At 39.1% G+C, this 19,652-nt stretch overlaps 1 protein-coding gene across 4 annotated transcripts in view; it reads left to right on the top strand.

Moving 5' to 3' along the window:
- The window catches only part of tlcd3a (TLC domain containing 3A), a 75,727-nt gene that overhangs the window by 47,619 nt on the left and 8,456 nt on the right, over nt 1-19,652 (top strand). For all 4 annotated transcript variants that reach the window (XM_082549429.1, XM_082549428.1, XM_082549430.1 and 1 more), the window contains one exon: nt 5,811-5,906. In XM_082549429.1, coding sequence (XP_082405555.1) covers nt 5,811-5,906 — 96 coding nt within the window. The remainder of the gene's footprint in view (nt 1-5,810; nt 5,907-19,652) is intronic.

The raw sequence follows: 19,652 nt of genomic DNA, 5'->3' as shown, positions 1-19,652 counted from the left end.
AAGGAGAACAATGGCAGCCAGGCAAAAATCTCTGTGCCATTTAAAAATACCGAGGCCTGTAAGACATATATAAACTGAATATATAGTGAATTATGGGTTATTGGAGGAAGCTGGCAGCTGACCAGAGGCTTTCAATGCAGTTGTGACTGGCAAACTTCTGAACTTTTAAACTTGAGTCCACTTTTCAACAGCCTGAATTGGTCAAAAGATAAGATAATATAAGACGTTATTGAGCCCACGGCAGGAAAATTTGTGATCACTATACAAGTAGTCTTCGGGAATACGTCCTGGCTTCCTGAAGGATTATTTGGATGTTTCTGCCTTTTTCTCCATTGTCCGTCAACATGATCCCACACTGCTGCAGTAATTTTGAGGTCTGGGCTCTGGGGGAACCAATCCATGACGGGTAGTGTTCCACTGCGTGTTTGTCTATTTGCTTTTACTTTATTGTCAGACTGAGAAATGAAGCAGCTGCCACTGTTTTGTAATTTCCAGGTAGTGCTGCATGGTGCATCAGATTTTGCCAGTACTTTTCCTTTTTCATAAATCCGTCCATTTTGAGAAAATCCTCAACACCACCGGCTCAAATGCAACCACAAACCATGGTAGAACCTCCTGTTTTACAGATGGCTGTAGACACTAACGTCTCTCCTGACGTCCTCCAAAAATTTCACATTTAGATCCTTCACTCCACAAGACCTGTTGTCATGGCTGCAGTTTTTTCCGCCTGACACTTCTTCTTTTTAGCTCTTTGGGAATCACCTTGATGCTTTAAAAATGCTTTTTATATCTGTGAAACTGTTTAATTGCATTTTTTCAAACTATGAAACTAGTTAGTTCATTGCTTAGTTGACTGTTATGTGTGGACATATCACTGATTCAGTCCTTGAATTAGGTGCTTTTTTTGTGATCAAATGATTTGGATGTCAGTGTTCAATGGCGTGATAAACAAAATAAAAAATAAACACATTGCTCTGTTACTCGGTCTTTTATAAGGACTGAGTGGGAAAAAAGCAGCCAATGTCCAAAGAAAATAACTATTCTTTAAGACCACTTTAAAAATGACAAGATAGCCTGCCTACTACAAAATATAATGAAATGATGAATGAGATTCGACCCCACTCTGTCACTGGAAGTTTAAAAATTATTTGCAAAGTATAAGGAAACATTCCTGTTATTTCTGACCATTTAATAAACAAAATTAGGAATTTTGTTGGAATAAATGTCAAGGATTGTTTTTTTGTTTTCTTTTTCTGTATAAACATTTGAATTATGTTGCGCAGGCTCTTTCTCCAGACTCCAGAGTTTACAGAACATGTAACATTGCCACTCTCTTTTCCAAGTAGTATCCCAGGTTAGCAGGCCAGGTGCAGTGGAAACCCAAGCCTTTGTTTACAGTGGCTACATGAGATCACATTACCTTACATTATTCAGCTCCAGCTGCAGTCATCCTCCCACTTCTTTAAACTCTACTCACCTCCCTTTTTGTTTATCCGGTTCCCTCACTCATCAGCACCATGCTACTTGGGCCTGCACATGTAATACGTGAGCTGGTAGAGTTTTCTCAGCAGGCTGAGTGCAGGAGGAAGAAGAGCATTTCATTTAGGTGTACCAGTTTAAGTGTCTAGTTTTTGTGTGTTATGGCTACTGGCCTGGCATGGTTAGCCTGTACTGTTCTTGTTTTGACAGGTTATGACATGTCATGCATGAAAGCTATTGCATCAGCAAAAATGGCAGTGTGATAATATCGGTGTGTAAAGACTTTACTAGGGTGGCCATGGAGGTATATCACAATTAGTAGTTTTTTCATCTGTTTAACATAATAATGCCATCTGCATTTTATTTACTAATGAGCAGTTTCCTTGCTTCTGTTCCGAATGGACAACCACCTCTAACCAGCAAGCCCTGGCCCTTCCTGTCTAGTTTCTTTATCAACAGGCAGACAGATGGTGGTGGTAGTTCCTCTTCTTCTCTGGATATTCGCTGTGAGCTTCACGAGTAGTGTAAAGTGTGTCAAATTTATTATGGAAAGCCTGTTGTGAACCTTAGTGCTTGGTACATGTTTGGTTGTTACAGAGCTCTCCCATAAGGTTCTGCCCAGAATCTAGTGAGTGATAAAGTCTCAGGTACCACTTAACAAGCAGCCTGCTTTGTGCTGTCCTCCAGATAAGAACACTATTGTCAAGCAGCCCGATGGTACTCGGGAGTCATGGAGACAAAGAAATTTGTGTCAAACTTTTTGAACTCTAAAATAGTGGAGATGAAAATGGAAAGGCTAAAAAAAATCTTCAATGCTTTGCAGCTACATGCTAGTCACTGTTAACCAGAAAATTCTGTTTGTTGTTACTGGAAACTAAACTCTTTCTCTTCTTATTCACACTATAACCAGGGTTTGCCTCTTATTTGTATTTAATTTTATTTAACTTAATAACAGTACAGTACTCTGTTTTTGGTAACCATTGTCCCTGATGTAAATATGTAAAAATTGTGTACGTTTCTGTTTTGTGTCTTGTGTACTGATTGTTTGTATTTGTCTTTCTTGCTGCTGTTACACCCAAATTTCCCCTTGTGGGACAATGAAAGGATTATTCTATTCTATTCTATTCTTTTCTGTTTGTACTGCACTTCCTGTAAACATTTGTAGAACCAGGAAACTTATCAGGTTACAGACAAGCTAACTCGCTGTAACGTAAAGGTTTACCTCCTACTTCTGAAACAGCTGGACTCAGTTTCTTAGACGTTCTCATCAAAATTAACATTATAGGAAGCCTACGTTCAGATGCAATTTTGGTTTTGAATCCAGTCCATCCCTGATTTATCTACTGAGATCAGGACAACTGTTTGGCAGTTATTAAATGTCTCTATTACATTTCGGAATAAGGATGTGAGTACCAAGAAGCACTTCTAGACTGTCGTAGTTTGCCATCATTATACTGTAGCCCTACATTTAAGCATGTAGGTTGATGTTGATGATGGTGCATTGTGTTGCAGGTGTAGTCATACAGCTTCTCTTGTTTCAAGTGCATTCACACACTCAGGCGCTTGTATGTTGTATGAAATTGTAGCAGGCACAATTATATCCTTTATAGCCAGTAGCTGTGTGAAAACTAGAGGCAGTGGATTTAGCAAGATGACGTTTTCAAAATGTTATCTACCAGTTAACTCCATACAAAGTGCAGTAAATAAGAGTTTCTCATCCTTGGCAGGAAGATTGTTCCAGGCATGTCTGAGAACTTTCACAAAGAAAGTCTCACTATCTCACTGTCTTTGTAACGCTAGAATCAAAGTCAGTGTATCAGATTTGACTAGTGATTCCATACATGCAAATTTTGTCTCTCTTGGCATTAATATTAAAGTTATTTTAAATGATGCTGCCCGGATGAGTGCCTGGAGGTTTTACTGAGATGGTTGACACATGGAAAGATTTTTGTTCTAGAAGGACTTTGCCCCGAACTGATGGTGTAATTTTGAAATCCGGACTATGGGAGCCAGACCACCTGTTGGAGGGCTTTTTGTCTTATTTCTGGTTGAATACAGTTTCTCATTTGTGACTAGTTCGAGTAATACTGTGTAACCTATAAGAATCTACACATCAAAAGGATATAGCACTTTAGGTAAAAAAGTTTTTTTTTTTTTTAGCATTACAGGCCTGGTGTTTGAGGGGGAAATACAGGCACAGTAATGTTGAAAGTGGCGTGTTGCATAAAGTTAACACACTTATGTCCACAGCCGCTGGGGTGGGATGAGGTAGCCAGGTAGTTTGGTAGGTGTGGTGTAAGGTTCCCCTCTGTGGTCTCTGTCATTGTTTTGTGGCCAGATGGCAAAGCCACGTCTGGAGCTGCTCATGCTTTATTTATTAACGGCACACAGAAAGCTGGGCTACCAGAGAGTGCTTGTCTTTTGTCTGGAGTCTCTTTATCCATCTAAACTGACTCATCTACTCTAGGGTGGCAGCCCCAACCACACGGGACTGTGCTGGTGGTCAGTATTTGAAAGCTTTGTTCATTTGTTATGTACAGAACATTACTTCCTCCCCTCCATTTTGGCCATCTTGAAATTGTGGTAGAGTAACATATGAACCGCTGGGGTTGTGGGATTGTACTAAAAAAATGGAGGAGGGTGCGATAATATTATCAGTTAAAAGGGTTTTCCTTTAGCCTCTTTAGTATGTAAGCTTTGAATTTTAACCTTAGACAGTTTAACCGGTTCAAAGTCACTTGCCGGGCTGGCTGCCCTCTCTTTGTTAATGAAAGCCCTAAATGAGGAAGGGGGAAAGTAAACTGATGACTACCGTGCCAGCCAGCATTGTTCTGCAGGTTTAAAAAATAAATAAATAAATAAATAAAACTGCATGACTGTTCTGGATATTCTTCAGCTACCTCTCTAGAAAGTACTAACGCGCCACCATCTCAAACCACACTACTGTGGTAGTCTTTGCTTGCCTTGGACATGTAGTTTGTTATATAATATTACTTGATAAATAATTTTTAAAAAGTGTGGTTTTACCTTCTCTCGCTAATGGGTCTAATTGTTTAGGAAACACTTAAAGCACATGCTGCACCTCATAGTGGGACACGCTGTTATTATTAACAACCAAACCAATATCTGTTATTGTAGGATCTTTACTGTACAGTATAAGGTGACTTGTTGTGATTTAGTGCTATATAAATTCAACTGAATTGAACTGAATTGAACAAGGGTCTTCCCATTAGACCTGTTGCTGCACCTGCACCGTCACTCTACAGTCTAGTTTTAGTTTTATTATTGTTTTTCAGGGATCATGCACAAAAACATTCACCTGATTTAGCTTTTAGCTTATGTACTTCTGCACTTCCTGGACAGGTACACACAGGGTTAAATAGGCTATAAAACAGAAGTATATATCCAAGATATAAGATAAAAGTCAAGTGATATAATCAAATACACATACACAACCTAAAACCTCTCAACCTTACCTACACCCACAAAAAACATACACATTGTAAAACCTTGCTATGTTAAAGCATCCTCCCATTTAATACTATGGAAGAAGTTCAGGATTGTCATTATATTATTATTTTGTAATTATGGAGCTTTCCAGTAGCTACAGAATTTCAGGCACCTATGATAAACCTGGGTTTAAATTCAAACTCATTTTTGGCACATGCTGACTTTTAGCACTTTACACACAACAGCCCAAATCACAAAGTGCTTTTGCACCATGAACTGTGAGGAATTAGGTGAAGAAATAATGAATCCAGTCAGTTTTCTCTTCCTGGAGCTTTTGGCTGTTTATCTAACAGCAGCACTTGAAGGCTAGGGTGATTACAGTGAGCCATTTGGGGATTTAGGTCTGTCTCAGGTGCACCAAGCCTTTAAAGAGCTGCTGCTGAGCGATAACTAAAGAAAGATTGTTTAAATCTGGTCAGAGCCTTCCTGCTATAACAGATCCATGCTGATCTAGCGTCCTTCCGTAACGGACTGAAAAATACTAAAAACACTAAATAAAGAGAATATAAAATGAAAAATGTATAAAAATTATTATAGAAAGATACAGAAGCAGTGCTAAGACTATTTTTAGTAAAATAACAGAGGAAAAATTATTACTTATAAACAAATATTTTATGGTAATTAAGAGGAACATGAGGGTGGCTGAAAGCAGCTCCAGTCCAGCTGTATGAGTCAGTGTAAACACATGATTAAAGTCTGATATTTTCCTTGTCTTTTCAAGCATTTTTCCGCTGAGACTGTTCGAGAAGGTGTGTGTGTGTGTGTGTTTTCCATGCTTGCGCTTGTTTGCTCAGTCTGTGTGTGCTCTGTCTGCTCCTCAGTTCTTCAGAAAGGACCAGGGGGATTTCTTCATCGGCTGCTTGTTTCTAACAGAGCTCAGCACGCCCTTCGTGTCCCTGGGGAAGATACTTATTCAGGTGAGATGGCACATGCACATGAGCATTCACCTGAAACAAACTCTGAAGTCCTTTTCGTGGTAAATACGTATGTCTGTAGATATCATAGAGATGCAGATCTTTTGCTGTGTAGTAGCGGAGCAAACAAAGTTGTAAAATTATTTGCCAAACTTCTACTTCTGAGCAGGTTAGCAGCTGCAAATAGGCTCGGGCCTGCCCAGCTTTGCATTGCTGCAAGGAGTGCATTAATCCAGGGGCCAAACACAGCGCAGTTTTAAATAAAGTGAGCCAGACCAGTGAAGCTATTACTTTTTCTTTTTTTTTCTCTTTTTGAAGACACCCTGGGATGTCTTAAGAGAAATAAGTATAATTTTTAAGTACACATCTCAGTTTTTCTATGTTATAAACAAATATTACTGTAGAAATTTAAGAAACCCACTATTTTATATTATATTAATAACAGAAATTCTGAGTAAAAAAGAGAACAGTGAAAAAGAAACGTTTCTGTTATGAAATTAAATACTAAGAACTCTTTTTTTTTTTTTTCCCTATCTTACTTGGTTGCTTTGGCATAAGGCACAGGCCACAGATGATGTCTTTGTAGGTAAAAATACAGTTAAAGACTTTATGCCCTCCTTCTTTGACATATGGCAATAATTTGACAACTATCAAGTGGTAAAACAAACACCAGTTTACTGGTTAGTATAAACCTTTAAAAGTGGTTGCTAACACATAGACTAACATTATTATCTTTGGAGACGTGTGATTATTTGGCACTAAACTCCCTTTGACAAAAACCCCAAACTCTTCAACGGGAAAATCCATCCTCTGACAACAAAAAGAAGAACGCTTTGAATTTGCTGTGCAGTTTGAAGTAATGTTAAAATTCACACACAAAACTCACCAGTTACAAAAATATAAAAAAACATGAATGAACTCCATTGTTCACAGTAATTTAGAGAAGTAGACCAAAAGCAAGGTTTGTTGTTTGTCTTCTATTGTCTGGTTCACACAGGCCTAAAGACCAGTCAGGGACCCTCTCGATGCTCATAATCACCAGACACTTTGGTCATAGTTTGCATGAAGTATGCTAACTTGTCTGCAAACACTTGCCAACCTCCTAAGTGCCTGCACCTTTTGAAATGTGTTTATTTTGAAGGCCAGCAATCTGTTTCCAGTTTGCAGTTTGAACTTTTTCAACTTGCCCTATAGCTCGGTGGTTAGTTCACAAGTGTTTGTAGGCAAGTTATGGCTATACATATCATGCTTACTACGGGTCACCGTGAGAGTCTAATTTGACCTCGCAACAGCCAGCAACCACTTATGGAACATAAATTTCCCTCAGCAAGTGGAGGTTATATTTTATTTTATTTTTTATTGCAGTTTTTTAATTGTGATTTGTCTTCGATATTATTATAATTGTTTTTCTTCTGAATATAACCAAGCAGAAAGACTTTTGTGTGTAGTGGAATTTGTTTGAAGAGAATCTTTCACAGGTCACTCTAACATCTTCCCAGAATGTTTTAATCATTGTACCAAACACAGTCAACAGTGCTGAACAAAAATATGCATATTTAATAAGTATAAGGAGGAGAAAAGTGGAAGAATTCAAACACAGACAGTGGGCCATCGGATTCAGGCTTGAATAAAAACAAATGAAAACATGGTTTAACTAATAATTAGCTGCGGTTGAAGACAAAGGTCAGTGGTGATGGAGGAGACAGCCAGTCTGTCCCCGCTGGCCACTCATAACCGAATGAGTAAGGTTAATAATCAAAAGAAATAATGACCAGAAGGCACACAGTTGTAACATGCCACTCTTGAGTGAGTGATTTGTACTTGTGTACTTTTACAAAACGCAATCCTGTGGAGAAACCGTTTTTTTTTGTTGTTTTTTTTAACTCAACTCATTCTTCTTGCTTCCTCCACGTCCGTAACATTGATTCATTAATGTTGAATTCTCTCGCAGCTGCTCTATTCCCATGTTGTTCCAGTATATTAATGACTAACCTGTATCGTGAATGGATTATCTCAGTTGTTCTCCTGACTGAAGTTTGGTCCGTTTACAGCATCCTGCCATGTGATAGCATTTGTCCCTAACCATCAGAAACCCCCTGTTAACTTTTATCGAGTGGAAAAACGTTAGCGTTCATCCTCCAGCTTCACTGTGTTTATGTTATGCTAACATAGCTGTGTAGCTAGCGATCACGTAGCACATCATTATATACCAGCTAGTACAACTTCAGTAACCCTACAAACGTCACTGCTGTTTAGTTTTCTGTCTTCATTTATGTTGAAAGTGATAGCAGAGTTGTACGTTTAATTTTTTAATTTTTTCAGAAATCTCTCAGTCAGAACATGCTATATCATGTTTAGGTGTGAACTAGCGAGCTAACTTCCTGTTAACTTCTAACTCTGTTAAATTGAATAAATTCTGTTTTCATGGATGCCTGGATGTTAAACTAATTGTTACACCTGGTAAAGCAGCAAAACTGATCATTTTATTACAGATGAAAGAGTTTAGACAGTTTTTAAACTCTCAGTGATGTCGCAGTGTTCCTTTGACTTTGGGACCTGAAGCGGACGGAGTTTTGGACCCAGATTACTCCGTGAGGCTCCTGACTACGGTAGCCGTAATGCTCAGACACCATCAAGAGGTGCGGCTTCGTAGCCTACCAAAGTCTGATAGATTTTTGAGCGCCGTGTACCACATAAAATTGGTTCGAGGTCTGTAAGCACAACCAGAATTCATACATAAGGCGCACCGGATTATAAAGCGCACTGTCGATTTTGAGGAAATTAAAGGATTTTAAGTGGCTTAAAAACAGAATAGCAAATATTAGATGACACTAGATCCCTAATTCAGTGTGCATAACAACCTCAAACATACACAGAAAAGGTTCCCCAACATTTTCAGATCGCTGTTATTCTGAAGAAATCTCTGTGTGCAACAGACAAAGTCACAAGTCAGCATTGGGTACCTGTGATCTTCAGGCTTTCAGGCAGAAATGCATTAAATGCAAACATGATTCTGTCATGGAAATCACTACATGGGCTCAGAAATCATTGACCATGAACACAATCTGCTATAAAATCCACAAATGGTACGTTTTCCCAGCTGAAATATTTCAAATTTTTTCTATGTTGTATTGTAAATAAAATCTGAGTGAATGATATTTGCATCCGAATTTAAACAGCATCCAGCTGTCCATGAATTAGCGTTGTTTTTCAGATAAATATTTATTCATCACTGTATTTTTTATACACTTAGACACACATAAATGTACGGTATATACAGTTTGATATGAACTTAAGCAAAACAGCCTTAGCTCTCTTAACCAAAACAAAGCCATTCATCTTTTCTCCAAACTGTTCCTGCACAGGTGATCTGCAGAGCACTGCAGCAGCAAAAACCCAAGTATCTCCATTTCATTTGGGATGTTGCTTGTCACTGTTCTATCAATAATTAAGCTGCATGGCTCACCAAAAAAACCCACATCAGTCAGCAGCATTCAGGCACCGCTTGCTCTCCCTGCCCCTGAATTGATCTGTTTCGGCTAATGTTCATTAGTTTCGCCATGCAAAGAGCTCTATAGCCTACACTTTAGTAAAAGGGCCCAGTGTCTTACAAACCATCCTTTCTAAGAATAGAAGAGCCTTACTGTGTAGCTCAGTGAAACCAGTGGACTGTGGACTCTCAGGTCTTTGCTGACATCTGGTGTCGGTGAGCAAAAAGAGCAGAGCAATTCTTCACTGCTGACCACTTTTAGACTTAGTCAGCACTAACAGAAACCGCACCAGACAGTTTTACTGCTCTCATCAGCAGTGCTGACTGCTGTTGTGTGGAAAAGGGAACATCCAGTCTTTCAAATTAAAGATGAGAAGATCCCAGATCATATGATTTTTGTTGTTGGATGTTATGGCCCTGTTTTCCTGTCTCAGTTCTCCTATCCCTTTGACTGAGAAAAATAATTATGGGATTTGGTGGGGTTTTGTTTTTTTTGTTTGTTTTTTTGACAAAATGTAGTAACCTTCTCAACTACAAGTTAAGCTTTAACTTAACTTTAAGCAAGCAGCAGAAATGGAAAATATACAATAATAAAGTTTTCCTTATTTTATTTGCTTGCTTCAATAATGGATGAAATGTATCAAAAGAATTAAGCAGCAGAATAATAAATTAAAACTACTAAGTAGATACTGTGGCTTAATTAAAAGTATAGTATATAATGTCTATAAAGCAAGCTCAGTCATTAGCATGGCTGAAGAGTGATAGGTTTAAGCTACAAACCTATTTGCTGGAACGTTCAAGATAATTTAATTACACAGCAAAGCAAGACACGAGTAGGCAAAGTTCTTTATGTTTCTCGTGCACGGGAGAGAACTGGGCAAACGCCGTTCCTTCGCACGACCCCAGTTGCTCTCATCTGCTCCCCCGTAACACTGCTCTTTTATTGTATTTATTTTACATTCATTCATTTATTTGTTCATTTCCAGGCACAACAAATACCTATATTGAACATAAAATGCACAAAACAAAAAACAAAAATTGCCTGAAAAAGGAGTGGGACGAGAAAACTTATTAAATCCCACCCCTATACTCACTCATCAACAAAAAAACAAAACAAAACAATATACTTCCCGCAGCTACGCCCATTATTGCATACAGTCCCATCAACAGCCCCGGGCGCATACAAGCATCTAAACTGCAGCTCGCAAGCAACAATTAGAGCCTTCATAACTGAATACAGAATATATAAATTATAAATTACATTACCACAGGTAACAGGCAGTAATAACTACAAGTAACAAACACACACATACATATACATACATGTATATCTACACACACATGTACATATATGTACATACATACGCACAGTCTTTTTTTTTTTTTTTTTTTTTGAATGCATACCAGCAATGGTAAGAGAACAGACATTACAGAGCACACTAAAAAACCATCATTGAGTATACTGTGACCAGACCAACTGTTTGTAGAGAAATTTAAATCTATGAATATTTTTGCATTGTTTCAGTTGTAAACTCAGACTGTTCCAGATTTTCACACCACATACAGACACACAAAAACCTTTACGGGTTGTTCGAGTTCTGGGTAATTTGAATTCTCCAAATCCTCTAACATTATAAACCTTTTCTCGAATTTCAAATCTAGTTTGTAAATTTGCCGGTAAAAGTTTAGTAAAAGCTTTATACAAAATTATGGATGTATTGTAATTAACCAGATCCTGGAATTTAAGTAACTTTGCCTGAAGAAAGAATTTGTGAGTATGATCTAGATAACCAGCCTTGTGAATTATACGCAGTGCTCGTTTCTGTACTGTGACTAATGGATTAGTTGTATTTTTATATGTGTTTCCCCACACTTCCACACAATATGTAAGATATGGAAGAACCAGGGTACAGTACAGAGTACGAAGTGCATCTTTATCAAGGAATTGTTTCACTTTGTTCAAAACTGCGAGGCTTCTGGACAGAGGTGTGGACTCGAGTCACATGACTTGGACTCGAGTCAGACTCGAGTCATTAATTTTATGACTTTAGACTTGACTTGAAAAAATGTTCTAAGACTTGTGACTTGACTTGGACTTTTACACCAATGACTTGGGACTTGAATTGGACTTGAACCGGTTTACTTGAAAAGACTTGATATTTTACCCCAAATATAAAATTTAACATGCATATTATATAGAGATTGAAAATGTGACGTCATTCACGGGTAGAACCGCAAAGGATTCTGGGAACTCGTGGCAAGCGGTACTAGCGCACGCAGGCTTTCAATTGAAACCAGTCACACAGCGATAAAAAGAAACACAAAAATGTCAAGAAGCTGTTGTATTATTAACTACAATAGCCGGTCGCATGACAGCCACGGGAAGCCGACGGGTAAAGAGATCGGTTGTTATCGGATTACGTCGTTGAAGAGAAATTGTTCGAGCCATGTTTCCGAAGTAACAAAGACGCGACTGGATTGCAGCCATTCAAAGATCAAATATAACGTCCCAGAACACTCCAGCTCACAGGTTAGTCTGCTCCAAGCATTTACACGAAGGTCAGTCTGCTGTTGTAGTTAATACGTCATTTTCATAACATAATTGGTGATATAGGTTACAAGCAAGTCTGGCGCTGAACAGAAATTGTCGCGCTATGCTCCTTTATTTATTGTGCATAAATAGTGAATTGTCCTGACACAATATTGCGTTTCGCTTCTGTTATTATGGTACATTGACAAAAACATATACTTTTATTCACAGAATAAAACAGTTGTTTTGTATCACTAATTGTCCAGTGCGATTACAGCATACAATATTATTGTCACTGCTACATTTCTGTAAGGCGTACCAGAAATTATTTCCACTACTAATTAATTACCGTTAAGCTCAAAGGTTATATTAATAAACGGTTAACGAATGTGTATTTATGAAGACTATTTGTGAGACTGGTAAACTTATGATACGTACGATGGTCTTTACTTTCTACACGGTGCATTTCAAGGTCCTGTACCCATCCGTCGGTAAACTGTACCTGGGCTTGTTGCAGTGACCGGAAGTTACTAAACTTCACGAGTGTATGCACTCACTCCAAGAACCGTATAATTATAAATATGCATATAAATATGCTACGATGAGATAGCTGACTTCATCTAACTAGCAAATGTTGTCCAGGCTACGTTGGTGATGCAGTTTTTTTAATGTATATGATATTTTTGTCATGCGATTTTAAAGCCGGTGTTGTGCCAAAAAGTGATTGTCTGCCAAAAACTGATTTCCAGTGTTTCTGTGTATTTTTTATGTGTAATATCTTTACGTATGTTCGTAAATAGACTTCGGTGAACAGGGGATACAAAGGGGTTACATAAAGAATTAAAAAATTATCTGTTTTTTAAGTATCTTTACAACTTGTACTTACATTATAACCAATCCGGTCCTTTATCCCCACTTAAAATATTTTTACAGAACTATTGTAATATTTGCTGCCATTTCTGCTGTCCTGTTGGGCAACTTACTCTTACAAAATACATTTTTAATGTTAATGAGATTTTTTTTACTGCATAAATAAAGGTTATATAAAAGTCGCTGCCAAAAACTGATTGCGGCTTGTATCTTGCTACACGAATGTTGTTTGTGGCTCAAGATGACTTTATGTCATCCATAAGGGATGCATTTGACATATGTTTAACATATTATAGCCCAACAAGTTACTTATAGCACTTTAAATATGAGCAATCGCTTTTTGGCAAATACCGGAAATCAGTTTTTGGCAGACAATCACTTTTTGGCACAACACCGGTCCTACAACCGCATCCAAGAATAACATGCAGCTTATCTCAGAACTGTCGGTGAAAATTATTCTTGGAGCTAGGTTTAATTGAGCTGCATTTTAAAGAGGTGCAATTTCACAATTTGTGTATATTTTCTAAGTTCACTATTTTGTCATGTGTTGAGAAAAACACAGATTTAAAAATTACATGGTCTAATATTTACATTTAGCATAACTGCAACATGCTTTTTTCTTTTTTTTTTTTTAAAGACTCGAAAGGACTTGAAATTCAAAATTTCAGACTTGTGACTTGACTCGGACTTTTACACCAGTGACTTGAGACTCGACTCTGACTTGCCTGACATTACTTGAGACTTGACTTGAGACTTGAGGATAAAGACTTGAGACTTACTTGAGACTTGCAAAACAATGACTTGGTCCCACCTCTGCTTCTGGAAATTTTGGTTTTTATGTGTCTGACGTGGGGTTTCCATGAAATTTTGTTATCAATTACGACTCCCAAAAATTTGTTTTCACTCACATTATCAATTGGTACACCTTCAATGATAATTGGTAATTCTATATTATATTTAAAATTACCAAAAAACATTGCTTTAGTTTTATTTATATTTAATGATAATTTATTTATGTCCATCCATTTTTTTATTAATTGTAGCTCCCTGTTTACAGTCATTACAAGATCAGTATAATCATCGCTACTGAAAAATATGTTGGTGTCATCTGCGAACAGTATGAGTTTAAGTACTTGAGAAACATCAAAAATATCATTTATGTATACATTGAAAAGTTTTGGTCCCAACACTGACCCTTGGGGAACACCACATGTAATACCAAGTTTCTCTGAATGGTAATGCCCTATGCTAACATATTGTTCCCGACCCGTTAGATAACTTTTTAACCAGTTACCAGCTTTCCCTCGAATACCATATCTTTCCAATTTATCCAATAAAATTGAGTGATTAATTGTGTCGAAGGCCTTTTTGAGATCAACAAAAATACCAACTGCATATTTATTTTTGTCCAGTGCATCAGTAATTTCTTCTACTGCCTCAATTATCGCCATTGAAGTGGTTCTTTGTGTTCTGAAACCATACTGACCAACATTTATTATTTGATGGTTTTTCAAGGAATTTTTGTAATCTTGAATTAAAAAGTTTTTCTAGAATTTTTGAGAATTGAGGCAGTAGAGAAATAGGCCTATAATTGGTAAAACTATGTTTGTCATTACTTTTATATAGTGGTATTACTTTCGCAATTTTCATTTTTTTTGGAAAACAACCGGACTGAAATGATAAATTACAGATATATGTTAAGGGACTAGCAATATTCAGAATAACCTGTTTAACTACAGACATATTTATGTCGTGATAATCCATTGAAGACTTACTTTTACATTCTAATGTGATATTTATTACTTCTTGCTCATTTGTAGCTGAGAGGAACAGTGAAAAGGGATTTGATTTTATATTGCTGATATTTTCATTTTTATGACACGGGATGTCCGCTGCTAGTTCAGGGCCAACATTTATGAAGAATTTATTGAACCCATCGACAATATTACTCATGTTGTGATTTTCACCATTTGCATCAGTAAAATATTCAGGATATGATGTTCCAGAAGATCCTTGTTTAATTAAGTTGTTTAACACATCCCAAGTTCCTTTTATATTGTTTTTATTTTCATATAATCTTCTTCTATAATAAAGTTGTTTGCTCGTTCTTATAATATCAGTCAATTTATTTCTATATGCTTTATATCTTTGTTCCACTTCTTTTGTTTTTACTTTGATAAACTGTTTCTACAGATTGTTTTTCTTTTTGCAAGCATTAATAATTCCTTTTGTGAGCCAAGGACTTTTTATCTTTTTTTTCTTTGTCATGTGTTCGTTTACAGGACAATGTTTATTGTACCACATAGTAAAAATATCTAGGAAATTGTCATAAGCCTTGTCCACATCTGACTCTTCATACACCGAACTCCAATCTTGTTGTGCTAAATCGAAATTGAAGGCATGAATTGCTTCTTCGTTTATTGTTCGCTTTGCTATCATGATCTTGGTATCTATTTTTTTTAAATCACAGTCACACAAAGTAAAAACTGGTAAGTGGTCAGTTATATCACAGACAAGCAGGCCACTATTAATTTGGAAATCCATGACATTAGTAAAAATATTGTCAATAATAGTGGCGCTATGTGATGTTATTCTTCTTGGCTTTGTTATTGTTGGATATAGTGATAAGCTGTACATCGTGTCAGTAAAATCATCAATGGCTTTTAACCTTGTTGGGTTTAGCAAATCAATATTAAAGTCACCACAGATAAATAGTAATTTTTGGTTCACCGAAGCAAACAATTTTTCTATCCATTCATTAAAAGTGTCAATACTTGAACTGGGTGTCCGATATATGCAACTTATTATAACATTTCTCTTTTTTTCATTCATGATCTCAATAGTCAAACATTCCAAAATTCCATCAATAGCCATAGACATAGTTGTTACAACATTATATTTTATAGAGTTATGAACATATATAGCAACCCCGCCGCCCGCCTTATTTAATCTATTCATGTATTTTAAATCATATCCATTCAAACAAAAATCTATTCCTTTATCGACATTGAACCAAGTTTCAGTGATGGCTATAATACTAAAGGGGCGAGAAAATTGTTGCAAATAGTCCTTAATGAAATCAAAATTAGAGTACATACTTCTGCTGTTAAAGTGAATTAATGAGAGCTTCCCGTCTAGGTTAATTTCTTTTTCATATTGTTCCTGAGTGAAATAATTACAATTTTTAACAAAAGTAGAGAGAAAGTTACTTCCAGAATCTATTTCTGGATCTATTATATTATGCTCCTTATATTCACAATCTAGATCAATTACTTTCTGTTGAAGAATTAATTTCAACATGTCCATGTCATTTCCTGGTGTAATTAGAGATGTTGGTGTATTTATCATTTGATTGTCATTAGAGTTATATATTACCTCGATACATTAGTGTCAGTTGTACTTGTCCAGATCCTCCATGTTCCTCACTATCAGTACTTTTGCCTCTTCTGGTGTCCCGTTTAGCTTAATGAAAATCTTACAGTTTGTTACCCATGTATGTTGTATTTTACCGTTCTTCTTCAGTTGCCTTGCCTTCCTCGCGATGTCTGCGTTTTTTCGTGTCAGATGCTCATTAATGAAAACATCCGTGCCTTTCAGTTTGCGTCCTTGTTTCAGCACTGCGACCTTGTTCTTCCGATTGACAAATCTCATAACGACGGCCGGCGGTCTGTCACTCCTCCTGGGCAGTGAGTGACATGCTTCTATGTGCTCCAGGTCCATCTCTATCCCCTTGCTTTGGAGGAAGGATGCCACCTGTTGCTCCACCGAGCGGGTCTCCTCGTCGCTGGGCTCCCCGACGTTCCCGGCCACTGCGTGCGCGTACAAGCGCGGCTTGATTTTAATACCGCTGATGACCACGTCGTTCGTACGGGTGTACTGCTCCAGCTCATCCACCCGCTGCTCGAGATCCATGATCCGTCTGTCCTTTTCGGCATTTTGGAGGCGTAGCTGTTTTACCACCTCCAGTAGCCCCAGAAGCAGCTCCTGCTGCGCCCTGACTGCTGCCACGTCTCCGCACAGCGCTCCGAGGGAGGTTTTAATGTCCTCAACCTCCTCTGGTGTTGGGCCTTTCTTGGGTGGCATACTGAAGCGAGAGCACGAGGCGGCCACCACGAGGGACCCAGAAGCGGAATTTCTGATGATGGCGCCTGGCTAGGCCTGCTGGCTGATGGAGGAGCCTGGCTGTGGCCTGCTGGCTGGGCCTGCTGGCTGATGGTGGAGCCTGGCTGTGGCCTGCTGGCTGGGCCTGCTGGCTGATGGAGGAGCCTGGCTGTGGCCTGCTGGCTGGGCCTGCTGGCTGATGGTGGAGCCTGGCTGTGGCCTGCTGGCTGATGGTGGAGCCTGGCTGTGGCCTGCTGGCTGGGCCTGCTGGCTGATGGAGGAGCCTGGCTGTGGCCTGCTGGCTGGGCCTGCTGGCTGATGGTGGAGCCTGGCTGTGGCCTGCTGGCTGATGGTGGAGCCTGGCTGTGGCCTGCTGGCTGATGGTGGAGCCTGGCTGTGGCCTGCTGGCTGATGGTGGAGCCTGGCTGTGGCCTGCTGGCTGATGGTGGAGCCTGGCTGTGGCCTGCTGGCTGATGGTGGAGCCTGGCTGGGCCTGCTGGCTGATGGTGGAGCCTGGCTGTGGCCTGCTGGCTGGGCCTGCTGGCTGATGGTGGAGCCTGGCTGGACCTGCTGGCTGATGGTGGAGCCTGGCTGGGCCCGCTGGCTGATGGTGGAGCCTGGCTGTGGCCTGCTGGCTGGGCCTGCTGGCTGATGGTGGAGCCTGTCTGGACCTGCTGGCTGATGGTGGAGCCTGGCTGGGCATGAATATGAATATACATGAATATGCATAGGTTCATTAACATACGACGTCTACATACAAACAAAGAGTACCTTGCCTGTGTGTTGTGTAAGTGTGTGTGTGAGTGTGGGGTCAGAGTGTGACCCCATAAACAACTTCGCTAACCCTGCTGGTTTGGAAGTCCAACAGTTCATCTAAACAAAAGGCACTTAGACTAAAACTGACATAGCTACGTTTATCCTACCATAAAACAATAAGAGAAGGTAGACCTCTCCCATGCTCCCAGGATGTGGGCGTGAATGCCAGAGCACTCTGGAATGCACACCAAGCCTTTGCAGACTATTAAGGATCACACATATCACTACACAATCGATTATACACCTCTAAGCATATATGGTTAAATATTTCTAAGCATAAATGACAATAAGCAATACAAATCGAACAAAGAGTTCTTAAGTTCTCTGCTTTCAGGTCCTCTGCCAGACTGTTAACACCGTTTCATTGTATTAGGGTACAAAAGTGAAGCATGAAATCCCACAAATAATTAATATGCATCACACCAAAATGCTGTTAATGTTACTGAGTAAAAAGTGTTGCATTGTTCAACTACAGTAACCTACTTGTGCACAGTTTGAAGCAACTTTTCTGGAGTCTCTCCCAGCTGTCCAAGGGCGAGAGGCAGGGTACTTCCTGGACACGTCTCCAGTCTAACACTGGACAATTAACAATTAAAGATGTCCCGATACAACTTTTTCCTTTTCAGATTCAGGTATCTGCCAGAGTTAAAGTAATCCTCACTGTGAGGCTCAAGGTAAATGGTACTTTACAAACTTAAGAAAATGAAATTCGCCAAGAATATAAATTCACTAAGCTATTAATTCCTTTGGGCTTCTGGAGACACCTGGGTGTCACACTGGTGAGGTGTTTGGGGCGTGTCCTACCAGGAGGAGGCCCGGGGCAAACACAGTACACCGTGGAGAGATTACGTGTGTCATCTGGTTTGAGAATGCCTCGGTGTCCCCAGCTCTACATGCACAGACTGACACATAAATGAAAACCTTCACAAATATATAAACAAACAGAAACCTCTGCTGAGCAGCTTGCTGGGCAGTGTTATAGCATTTTTATCACTTTAATTTTTGAATCAAACGGTTGACCTTTAAGGAGAGGTCAGAGGTCAAATAGGACATTTTAAACTCGATACACTACTTTCTAAATGTTGACAGTGCACACCACACTTGTATGAATCATAGTTTCTAAGTTATAAGGCTTTTTGGCCATTTTTGATCAATAAATCATGAAGTTAACCTTCAAGACATTTGCAGATGTAAGACATATTTTAATAGACTGTTAACATGACCCCTACTCTACACCCCTACAAAGATTTATCAGAATCCATTCAAAGCTACCACTTTTACAGGCAGAGTACCGAACATCCATCTGAAACCTAACCTCCTTGGGGGAGGCCATAAAAGCCACTGATATAGTCAGTTAAGTAGCTCCAAGCTGCTGTCGCTTTGCTGTTACCTTCCTCCATGTTACGTTAGCCTTCCCTGCTAATGACTGCTGCTGATGTGTGATAATAATAATAATGGATTGGATTTATATAGCGCTTTTCAAGGCACCCAAAGCGCTTTACAATTCCACTGTTCATTCACACACTGGTGGAGGCAGCTACCCTGGGATAGACTGACAGAAGTGAGGCTGCCATATCGCGCCATCGGCCCCTCTGGCCAACACCAGCAGGTGGCCGCCTGCGAAGTCATAAAGCGACTGAAATGAACGGATCAGGTGTGGATCAGCTCGTTGTCACTAAGCTTTGTGAGTCAGGATCAGACCACCACATCAGATCAGTGCGTCTCCAGTTAGAAATGCCTGTTAACCTGACATGCATGTCTTTGGACTGTGGGAGGAAGTTGGGGTAATCTCTAATAGATCTCTGGCCTCACATTGGAGTACAGGTCTGCTTTTTACAGACCCAAATGTATATGTGTGGATGAGTCATCAAAAAACAGTTGTAGTTTGGAAAATGTGTTTTCGCTGTGCTCTCTGAACGCATCTCTTCATCTGCAATTCCCT

This window comes from Aulonocara stuartgranti, assembly GCF_965226115.1.
Source record: "Aulonocara stuartgranti genome assembly, chromosome: 10".
Taxonomy (NCBI): Eukaryota; Metazoa; Chordata; class Actinopteri; order Cichliformes; family Cichlidae; genus Aulonocara; species Aulonocara stuartgranti.
This window is presented reverse-complemented; position numbering and strand designations above follow the sequence as displayed.